At 37.1% G+C, this 11,584-nt stretch overlaps 1 protein-coding gene and 1 long non-coding RNA gene across 3 annotated transcripts; one reads left to right on the top strand and one right to left on the bottom strand.

Annotated features, from left to right (window-relative positions):
* Positions 1 to 538: 538 nt before the first annotated feature.
* LOC105047876 (protein PGR) lies at positions 539 to 4,630 on the top strand. 2 transcript variants are annotated; one of them, XM_010926994.2, is made up of 5 exons: positions 539 to 846; positions 947 to 1,060; positions 2,415 to 2,637; positions 3,848 to 4,096; positions 4,234 to 4,630. In XM_010926994.2, the coding sequence occupies exons 1-5, from the start codon at positions 695 to 697 to the stop codon at positions 4,363 to 4,365; spliced, it is 870 nt and encodes a 289-aa protein (XP_010925296.1). In that variant the 5' UTR covers positions 539 to 694; the 3' UTR covers positions 4,366 to 4,630. The 2 variants fall into 2 exon arrangements, with proteins under 2 accessions (XP_010925296.1, XP_029121245.1); XM_029265412.2 differs by lacking the exon at positions 2,415 to 2,637 and having other exon boundaries at positions 3,793 to 4,096.
* A 669-nt stretch (positions 4,631 to 5,299) lies between these two features.
* LOC105047877 (uncharacterized) lies at positions 5,300 to 10,097 on the bottom strand. The gene is made up of 2 exons (XR_832522.3): positions 9,617 to 10,097; positions 5,300 to 5,598 (listed from the first exon to the last, which is right to left on the bottom strand). It is a non-coding gene; the product is annotated as an uncharacterized lncRNA (long non-coding RNA).
* Positions 10,098 to 11,584: the final 1,487 nt, after the last annotated feature.

Raw genomic sequence — 11,584 nt, 5'->3', positions numbered from 1 at the left:
ATTTTACTATAATTAAATCTAAAAATTTTGAAAATATATACACGAAATCACGCTATTCTAACAACTGGAAGCACTGGCCAATGAAAGAGAAGTGGAAGAGCCCGACCATCATTGGAAAATAGGAAGTCAGATAGGAAGAGGAAAGAGAGTAGAAAGCCTTTTATACTTGAGATGAGATCGAAGGGTGAAGAATCAACGGCAGCAGTCAATTTAAACTACTTAATACTTTAAGCCATATATTATGGGTTTAGATATTACAACCCTATCCAATTCGATTTGATCTGTTTATTAAATAGATTAAATGGATCAACTGTCTGAAATCTAAAATCGGTCTGACAAAGGAATAGATTAAATGAGTTAATTTTTTTATAATTTAAATTTATTTAATTTAAATTTAAATATATTTAAAAAAATTTGTATATGAATTGAATTGATGGTTAGAATCGATTTTCACAACCCCTTCATTAAAGTAATTTATTTTTTTTTTCCAATCCCTCTAAATGTTTTTTTTTTTTTTTTTTAGAAGGGAAAAGGCGAAGGTCTCCCTCCGGTTCGAAGTACCTTCTGCTTCCTCCCCACGGAAAAGAGCCAAAGGAGACGGCAATGGAGTCTCCTCTCCTCTGAAAAAAAAACCCTAATTTCTCCCATCGAAACGCCTAATCGATCTCAACTTCACGGGAGAAGACATTGAGGGATGGAGATGGATAGCATCCAGATTCGCTTCGCCGTTTCCCTGGTAACCTCTTTCTTGATTGCGGCCAGAGCCTTCAAGCGGAAGTCCGTCGATCTCTCCGGCGTTCTCACTGGCATCCCAGTGATGGTGATCCACATGCTGGCCGGCTACAGGTTCGCATTTTTTTGTTCCAGTTCTTCTCTCTTTCTCCTCTTCCCTTTGTATCGGGATATGCTCCACTGCTCTGATCGTTCTCTGGGAATTTTTTCGAAGGTTTGCGGCTTTACTTCTAGTCTTCTTCTTTACGGCTTCCAAATTGACGAGAGTTGGGGAGGAGAGGAAGAGGAACATTGATGCGGAGTTCAAGGAGGGAGGGCAGCGGAATTGGTGAGATTTAGCACTTTTCGGTATTCGTGATAGATTCCAGGACTTTCTCAAGCTTCTTTGAACTATTTCGCTTCGTCATTTAAAGTCTTGCCTTTTATCACATATTTATTATAGTTAGCTCGAACTCTGCTTGTGTCTCTGATCACAAATAGAAAAAGGTCACCTTAAGCTGGCAAGGATATTTAAACTTGTTTCGAAATTCTTTGTGACTCCAGATATGAACCTTGGTGACTCCGACTATGGACCTTAATTTGGTCTTTATCCTAAAGTCCGGCGTACTCAGTTCAATATGGTTATTCCGTTTACTGTATCACCAAGAACATCAGATAGGGTTCGATCTTCATAGGACTTTTTTTTTTTTAATTATTTTTTGAAGCCTACCTATGATGTTTGGGTTGATTACATTGTTTTATCATGTTGTCAGAGGATCTTTACGCCTACAATCTATGCTCTGTTTGTTGTGTAATATTTTTATGCTTAACTTGTAAAGCCTATTCCGTGTTTGCTTTAAAGCTTAGCTCAGTTTCCTATTTGAAAAATCTTCTTTTTGTGCCAGGATGTCGAGGTATGACTTGTCAGATATTTGTTAATTTTTTTCCTGTGTCATGTCAGTGAACAGCAATTGAATTGTTTCCTTTTTCTTTTTCTTTTTTTGATTGAAAACAGCAATTTAATTGGAAACTGTAACAATTATATGAACAGAAAGAAACTTTTTTTTTTTTTGAATTGAATATGTTTTTATTCCTTTTCAGCATTTGAGCATTGACATTTAATGAAGATATTAGCTTGTTCTCTTTGTTTGTATTTAAGTGATAATTAATTGTAGGGGTGGTAATCACAAAGTTGTCTAGCTTGAGATAGTATTATATAAAGTTTGATTGTTTTGTTTATGGCGGAATTATTTCAAAAGAAGTGTCTGAAAGCATATCAAAATTATATATAACTAGTGTAGTTTGGTTTTACAAAAGTTAGGGTGAACATACGTATTGCCTTACCAGAAAAACAATAACGACTCCACCAAGCTCGAACATATTTTATCATCAAATAGCTAAAACCTCAAGACACTAGTGTTCTTGGTTATGTATAAAATGAGGTGGCAATAAGGCTTTTATTCAGTATTTCTTTTTAAGAAAATCATTTCTTGTAATTGTTCTTGGAGTTTGAACAAGGCACTTGCAGACTTTGGTCTGTGCCTAAACGCAAATAGCTGGGTCAAGTTCATATTAAAAGCATTGGAACTTTGCTCACTATTACTGACCATCCATAAATCATTGCAGCACATGGAAACAAAATGCAATTTCAAACCAAATGTCTTACCACATCTTTTCTAAGGGAGGCGTGTCTGTCTTTGCAGGGTACAAGTTCTGGCAAATAGTGCAATTGCATCTATTTTGGCAATCATATTTGCAGCGATAAATGGTGGGCAAGACATGTGCTTGGACACAAAACGGTCGAGTCTTACGACTGGCCTTGTTGGTGGTATCATCGGTCATTATGCCTGTTGCAATGGTGATACTTGGTCTTCAGAATTAGGAATGCTTAGCAATTCACAACCACGACTAATTACAACATTTAAGGTAAAAATCTTCATGTGCCTAGGGACATCATTCCAGGTGCTGTGGATAACTAGTTTGACCTTACATTGATGTTCCTAAGATTTGCTTTAGCATAAGTAAGAATGGATGAAGAAACAACATATCCACTTTATGGTTATACCTCTTCTTGTCAGTCTGACTAGTGCCTATTTGATGACACAGCCAATCATCTATTCTTTTATATAGTTCTGTGGTTCTGTTATGTATGAATTGGACAGTAATGAATTAGACAAACAGTTCTTCCTCTTTGACATCAATAAGAATTTTCATTCTTATATGTTTTCATCGATACTTGAGCTTGATTAATGACCTAGAATGTATGTGGAATATATCCCAACTCTTAACCAAGGTAGATCATGTCCTCATATGATGGCATTTCCTATCTGTCTTCTCCTGGTTAGACAGGCTAATTGTCTGGGACCTTAATTTTTGTTCCCAAGTCATGATTTTAAATCCTTACCTGAAGTTAGAAGTAGTGATATTTTTGTTCTCATCCAAATGGATAGAAATTCTACAAGATTTTTAACTAATTTTTGGGATTCAAGTATGCTGCACTTGTAATCTCAAGGTTGCATGCTAGTGCACTAGCCGAAGTCTATGTTTATGTCCAAATCTGTATTTTTCTCATTTACTAAGCCACCCCTGAACCATCAATCCGAGAACAGGATAAATCCCATGACATTTCTTGAGCATGTGATTAGATTGGCTATTTTGTTCCAACGGGTTGGATGTAATCTATGTCAAATAGCTTTATATTCTACTGTGTTCTATGACTATGATAATTAGAATTATTTGCTTTGAGCTCATAGAAAGAAATCTTTTCTTTTCCTGCTTAAGATGCCACCAAAATTCTCTTATTACCAAGGTTTTAAATCATGTTGGATGGCTATCTCTGCTTTCCCATGGAATGGGAGGCACCACCATCCTACTCCATCTCGACACTTGGAATTTTGATGTCCGAGGACATGCCGATCAAGATGTTGGGATGATGGTGAGATGATCCCATCCCAACATTTGGAAAGATACCCCATCTTGGCATCCTGTAAGGTGTCCCACTAGGATTTGAAACCATGCTTGTTACTAAATATCTGGTTTTAATGATTGTATGACACCTAGTAGCTGATACTTGGTTTTTAGGTACTCAAAAGAATACGAAGTTTTGGTAGTCATTTTTCAATTACATTTTGATCAGACAGTCCGAAAAGGTACAAATGGTGGAGTCACTATAGATGGACTTTTAGCAGCTGCAGCAGCTGGCTGTGTTATCGGTCTGGCTTTTGTCCTTGTTGGGTTGCTTACAACTGAATGTGCTGGAGATGTGGCTTGGAGGCAGTTCCTGATAATACCTATAGCTTCAGCAGCAGGGTTTTGCGGAAGCATGATGGATTCATTACTGGGTGCCACACTTCAGTTCAGCGGATATTGCACATTGCGCAAGAAGGTAACATGATACTTTGCAAATCATTCTGTTTCGTTCAAGCCAATGAACTTGTGCTGTCAAAGATGGCACATACTCCCTTTGTATGTATAACTTTTCAAATTTTTTGATTATCTTGGAATTATGTTCTTCTTGTGAAGGTGGTTGGAAAACAGGGACCAACCGTGATCAAGATCTCAGGAATGAACATTCTGGACAATAATGGGGTCAATGCAGTGTCAGTATTGTCAACTACACTAGTTACCTCCATTACCTGCTTGTACGTCTTCTAATCTCATGGCCAGATGTTCTCATCCTTATTTATCACTCATTTGACAAGTGGTAGATCTCCCACATGGGAGGAGTCGATCGTATATTTGTACCATAGGAAGCAAATAGTTAGCTACCATGCCTTAATTATTTTTTTGAGGATTGTGTCCTGTTTTTGTTTCAATTGTCGCATATTGGTTTGATGTACCAATGTCAGGCTGCTAAATTCCTAAGATCACACTTGTCTGTATTGCAGTATCAATGCAGCAGTTTTGTGAATTTTCTCAAGCAATTTCCACTTCACTCTGCAATGCAACTTGCTCTATGTATTATAAGCAGAACTTCTAAAAACGTCTCAAACATCTTCAGGTACCTGCTCTGATAGGGACAGTTTAACATCTTTTAGAAAACTTGGTTAGAATAATGACTTAATCGCATGACCGTAAAAATCATTCATCACCCATGGGGTAAGATTGATCAAACTTGATTCTGCGACATGATGAACTTCTATTGGCAAACAGTACGAAATTAATTCTACCGGCATCAGAAAGGTAAGGTAGATGGGTGCCTTGCATGTTACTATGGAATTTCTTCTTCTACAAGTGCTAACATCCACCATAGCATTCTTTTTTATCTAAAGATGGCTGTATTTAACGTGCCCTGGTACAGATACAACCAGTTAAGTCGGAAACTAAAATGTTGCCACCAGATTGCCCAGGATTGGTGAGCTTAGCATGGTCAAGATAGACGGTAAGGCTCTTGGCACGAAATGAACAAAGATGGAAATGAGAGGCCTGATATCCAGTAATTCAAGTGGCACAATCAATTATGCATTCTGAAGCCCAGTTAATCCTTCAACTGCAAAATTTGTATGTGATCCTCGCCTATCAAACTTCATAGAGGTTTGTACCTCTCTGCGCGAGTGAAATTACAAAGAAAGAGATTCATGCGGCAAAGGAATGCAAAATACACACTAATATATTACGAGTTCTAGTATAAAATACAAAGGAGCATTCTTCACGACATTCTTGGAGATACGCAAAACAATGTAAGCAAGTAATCCACATCAGAGCTACATATTTTATTTTAGACAGAACACTTCAAACTCCAAATGCAGAAGAGAGAGAGGGCATTTTGGTATTATATTATATTATTCCACGTTCTTTCTGCATGGTTAATTGCAGCAGCAGCAGAGGCAGTCTAGGCAGCACTCGCAGGTCTCATAGCAGCAGAAGCAGCAGCACAGTGCGAACAAGCTGCAAAGGAATTAGGCAGGTAGATTGATTAAATAAATAAGTGAAATATGTGGAATTTGGAAGGGAAAACCAGGAAGGACAATTATACAGCTGCAAACATGACAAAAAATTGCTGAGGCTGATTCATCTCCCAATAAAATATGACATATCTTATCTTGCTGCAGTAATAGAGGCTGTTATAAATTGACTCTATGCCTGTGTATTGTAGTGATACAGTTGAAGGCGAGTATATATACCCCTCATGCTTGTTTTGTGAAAATAGTTTGCATCTTATTAGATTGGTGTGGCGTTGTTTTCTTCTTTTCTTTCACCCTCATGAGCCACCTCTTCTTTTGTCCAGATGATTATATAATACGTTAGATTATTTTTGACTATTATAATTTGTTTTTGTTCTGGATTCTGTTTGGTGATCATTGCAAACTTCTTAGGAATTGTTGAATAAACTTTGGGAGAATAAATTTCTACAAGAGTTCCATAGTCTGCATGAATATTGATGAAGGAGAGATTTCCAGATTTTCTTATATGATGAATTATAAGAAAAGCTCACTTCCATTCACATACTTGGGTCATCCATTTTGTGGCAACAAAGTCTCGAGACAATGTTGGATGCCCATGTTGGAAAAGATTAATTCAAGATTGGCTGCGTGGAAGGAGAAACTTCTATCTCAGGGTGGTAGAGTCACTCTAATTAGTCTGGTTCTTACTACATTACCTTCCTACTACATGTTAGCCTTTAAGCTTCCAAAAAATGAATGTTGAACAAAATTAATTAGATGGACCGTGCATTCCTATGGAAAGGAAAGGAGACAAATAGTGGGCTTCATTGCATTATTAATTGGGATATTATGTGCATATTCAAGGAGCGGGGAGAATTGGGCAGCAAACATATGGATCAAATGAATCTTGTTCTGAGCCAAGTTGGCTTGGAAGTATGAATGGTAATGGCTAGGATACCCATGAAATGTGCCCTACCTGCTCTCAAATCCTTTTAAAATCCTACTACTCGAACTCGTTCCAAGTTTGATTAAAAATTGACACAAAAAGCGGTACCCAAACTTTTATTCCATTCGGGCTATTTGGATCAGGTCAGATATTTGAAATTCTAATTCAAACTATAACAACCATAATCCATTTACCAATATTAAGCCTAAATGTAAACCTAAACAACCAACATGAAGTTCCCGTAGAAAAACAATGTAACCAATAATAAGTTCCAATATATAACACTAAGAGTAATCAAAAATAGCCTACACAACTAACAACCATCTACTACTACAAACTACAAGAGCCACCCAAGTAAAGTTTAGCTATCCTTGAGCTTTGAGGTTCAAGTCTCCTCTTTTGTATATATATATACGTAAAATTATATATATATATAATCAAATTCAAATAGTGGGTACTCGAGGGTCTAATCCCAAACTCTTTTCAAATCCCATAGAGTTTTGTTACATGGGTTCTATTAGGATTTAGGATGAGTCGAGTACCTAAAAAAATCTATCCAATTGCCATCCCTATTTGGAAGTTTACCCTTGAGTCAGATACTCTTTGATAGAAGTAAATCAGCCATCCTTACTTGAAAGTCTATCCTTGTATCAAATACCTCCAATGGAAGCAAATTGATAGTGCTTATTATATAAGGAGAAGTTTTGGGTTAAGAATCAAAAAAATGCACCAAGAAGTTCTCTTTGGAAAGTTGTCAACAAATAGCTTGGATAAGCCTAATGACACTTGGATAAGCCAAATGACACTTTCTTCTCTCTTTGAGGACCTCTACTCTAGATCCCTAAAGCCGAATTGCCCAGTTATATTCCAATGATTTGGAGAATCAAACTCAGAGGCCCTTTGACTAGATTGCAAGCAGAGCATTGGATACAATTCTAGGCATTCTTTCTTTTGTTAGGCCATCGAGGATCACTGATACGCCCACTTAGAAACTCATCCAAAATGGTATCTTCTTAATTGACTTGTAGACATTCATCAAAAATGTCAATCTCATATGCTCTTACTGCAAAGTTATTTGGAAGGCTGCTATCCCAAAGTAAGCAAAGGTCTTCCTTCGACTTGCCTTGTGAAATAAACTTCATACCAAGGAAGTACTTGCTAGAAAAGGTTGGTAGGTAAATTTAGGATGTGTTCTTTATGGTTCAAGGATGGAGTTTGTCTCTCATTTGTTTGCCAAGTGCCCCATCATATGTAGCTTATTAAACTCTATTAAAATCCAATTAAACTCGTGAGGGTGGCTTTCAAATAAGCATAATCTTTGGTTTGGTTGGAGGCATAGAAAATTTCAGCCTACAGTGAGAAAAGCAGGGAATAACTGTGAATATATGGAGAAAAAGAAATATAAATATTTTTACTAAAAAAGCCTCCATCTATGTAACTTTTCAAGAGGCATTGCATACATTCTATAATTGAAAACATTTGTGTTCTAAAAGGATGATAGATAACTATGAGAATTTATAGAATAGCCTTGTGTTTTTAGTGCATCTGTAACAATCCAAAACGCCATTCAAAAGGACTAGCCGGAAGATTTTATTGAGATTCCTTAGGCCTATATAAGTATCTAAGATCTACTTGTTGTATATCTGATGTGGAACTAAACACATGCTCGTATGAGTCCTCATATACTCTTTCTATTTAGGTCTTAGCATCCTTCTCAGACTAAGAGTTCAAATTTATAAAAATCCAATTACGAATATTATGATCAACCCCTGATCAATCAAATAGATCCGTGTTGTAGTATTCCTAATTCATATATCCATGGGTTGGTTCCACTACGATATTATTTATAACAATCTAAGATCTAAAAAGATTAGTCGAAAAATATTATTTAAATTTTGTAGTCTAATATAGATATTCAAAATCTATCTACTGCACAGTCGATATAAACTAAATATACATTTGTATAGGTCCTCACAACATCGCTTTGCTTGCTGAAATTTTGACATAGCTATTTGTGTTTTGCTTCTTTCCTCGATCACGAGGTTTGTAATCTGCGGCTAAAAGCAAATGTATATGGACGTCAAAATATTGTGGTACGGTATATCTCTTTGACAAAATCCCAGTTTATCTTAGATGTTTTTTCTGAAAAAAAAAAAAAAAATTCCCCTGCTATGTTAGATGATATTTTAGTGGCCATATTCTATTTCTTCAAACTACTCGACTGAGTTAATGATTTAGGTGTAGGTGTATGAACCATGGTACGGATGTTATCTAGATAAGATAATTGACTGCTCTTCCATCAGGCGCACGATTATCCTAACTTTGGTGTAATTTTGAACCGCATCACCACACGACAACAAGTCAGACAAAGCGGCAGCGGTGCCGAAATCACAAATACTCCTGCTTTGATTTATGCCTGGAGAACCACAACCGTACCACTCCCCACAAACCCGTTGCCAATTGATCAAATTTACAGTAAAGAGTGATATGCGTTTAAAGTTCAAATACTTATTACTTTCTTGGAAGCCCCTATTGCTCCAAAGAAAAAAAAAAAGGAGGAGTTTATTTGAAGTCTTCTCCAAGTTCTGGCCTCTTAACCACATGTAGAGAGTGACCATGTACATCCAAGAAAAAATCCTGGTAGTTGCATGCAAAAGAAAACAGATTTTTTTTTTTTTTTTTTGACATTAGAAGGGGCTAATCTTTACCCTATTTGTTTAAAATCTATGGTTAGTCAAAAAGGAGTGAGAAAAAATAAATAATATAAACCAATTAAAGCGATAGTTTTTTTTTTTTTTTTGAAAATATGAAGACTTGATCAGGGAATTAAGGATATCATTTTTGCTTTAAATAATTATTAGATTTATGGAGATATTTCATATTCTTAAGATATTAATTGGTATGATTGTAAAGGGTTTCATTACGCCAGAGAACGAAGAAGGGACAGGAATTGGCTTTTGTTATTATTTTTTTTTTTTCCTTTGCCATTTCAGATACTCTCTATCAAAAATGAAAAAAAGAAAGAAAGCAGGCATCAAAAATAAGAACTAGAAGGAAGAAGGAGACAGAGAGAGACCAAGCGTAGAGGCAGCCCTTATCCTCGTTGCGCCTCTGGATGTGCTCGTAGTACGACATCTCCTGCAAGGTCGGCGGGTCCATCTTGGCTTTCAGTTTCTTCTCCTCCTCTTCTCTTCTTCTCTCTTTCACAAGATATATAATCTATATCCCCCCCGTATACACAACGCAACCGAACGAAGAGAGAGAGGAATTTTCCTTCCAATGGAAGGTTGCTTCTCTGTTTAAAAATAAAATAAAAAAAAGGCCCTCTCTTCGTCTCTTTCCTCCATCTGTCCGCCACCGGCCCAGCTAAACCCAAGAGAGCAGGTAGCTCGCTGGATGATCCAGCTCAGCGAGAGGAGGTGACACGATCTGGATTCCAATGTCCAATATATAGCGTAAAAATAAACTTATTCTTTCCGGATCTGAAAGATTTATTACCTCGGGCAGCCGGCGGTCGTGACGGATGGAGATTGCCACGCTCCTCACGAATTATAAAAAGTATTCCCGCAGGGCCCCAGCTGTTTACCAAAACCAATATTCTTGTCGACAAATGAGTTATTGGATGCCCATCCCGTCACATCCAATGGACAAACCAGGGAGCAAATGAATGGATGATTGGTAGCAGTACTTTTTGGCATTTTTCTATTTAAGGGAAGTTAAGACAACTTCTAAGAACATCAAAATCCATCAAAAATATATTTACATGCAAAGTAAAAACTAATGGAAATAGGGCCCGGGTTGTATCGAAAGGATGATTCAGACAAAGAAGATCGATCAATCCTTCGCACGAATGATACAACCAGAACCTATGGAAATATGTAATTTTTGCTACCTCTAAGACCAAAGGACGTGGACTTAGTTTGTCCTGCTAAAACTTAAATTTCTTCTCATTTGGTAGTTTTAATTATGAAATTATATTATTTTTACTAAAAATATATGCATATTTTTCTTCACACATCATTATTCCAAATATCAAAATTATTACTTCTTTTGTGGTCACATCTTTCTCTAAAATGCTGAATGTTCCTGTTTGACTTTTAGATGGTGCATCTCCAAAGATCCGAGCCTGGATGATTGTAGTGAGTGTAGATCTCTCTCTCTCTCAAAAAAAAAAAAAAAAAAAAAAAGAATCTATGTTAAAATTTCAGCGTCCAGGAAATGATTATGGGATTGAGAATGGGCAATTATATGTTTCTTAGAAGATGTTATTTGATTTGTCTCGAAAAAGAGTTGCCACTCCAACGTCCAGTCGATGACAATGGAAAGGAGAAATCGGGTGTTCCATAAAAGTTGAATTGGTTATTTCTCCAAAAAGAGTTGCCGCTGGACCACCGGTTCCTTGTGAAAATCGTGGACACGGTCCCAGATCCACTATTGGTTTGACTAATGTTACCGCCGGTTCGTTCTGTCTTCTTTCCCACGGATCAGCCTACGTAAGGGTAACAAAATGTTTCCCCGCATAAGTTGACTAATTTCTGCTATGAGGCCCAAACAAATCACTAAATAGTTTCCTACATGGTCGACGAATTACCTGTGGCAAGAGGACATTGGTGTAATTCTCAGGATTGGTGCGGTCAACGACTAAGTTGAGGTGTAGAACATCGATTCCACCGTTCCACTTGGCCACCGAATAGAAGATTTTTGGCAATAGATCTGGACCGTGTGCCATTTCTCACGGTTTATCTATAAAAATAGTTTATAACGTCAGACAAGGAAAGTGATCAAATAGCAAAATGGACCGCACCCGCCCGCTGAAACTGACTACCGAGCATCAAAACTATAACACGTTATACAGGACATTCGACCGGCATGCCCATGCCGTTGGAAAAGAGAAGCAAACAACAGCAAATGGATGCGATAAGATACAAACTGACGAGATATTAACGTGCTTGGCTTCATCTTTACTCCTCCAAAAGAAGACATCCCCAGAAGTGGTCTGGCCTGTTCAAAAAAATAATATGACAGGAAAAAAATATACAAAAAT

The sequence above is a fragment of the Elaeis guineensis genome, chromosome 7 (genome assembly GCF_000442705.2).
Source record: "Elaeis guineensis isolate ETL-2024a chromosome 7, EG11, whole genome shotgun sequence".
Lineage (NCBI taxonomy): Eukaryota > Viridiplantae > Streptophyta > Magnoliopsida > Arecales > Arecaceae > Elaeis > Elaeis guineensis.
This window is presented reverse-complemented; position numbering and strand designations above follow the sequence as displayed.

Bases quoted from the DNA above. Each gene is read 5' to 3' on its own strand.
- LOC105047876 (XM_010926994.2), top strand. From the start codon at position 695: ATGGAGATGGATAGCATCCAGATTCGCTTCGCCGTTTCCCTGGTAACC. The intron at 847-946 runs GTTCGCATTTTT...ATTTTTTCGAAG, and splicing joins CACATGCTGGCCGGCTACAG to GTTTGCGGCTTTACTTCTAG. The intron at 1,061-2,414 runs GTGAGATTTAGC...CTGTCTTTGCAG, and splicing joins GAGGGAGGGCAGCGGAATTG to GGTACAAGTTCTGGCAAATA.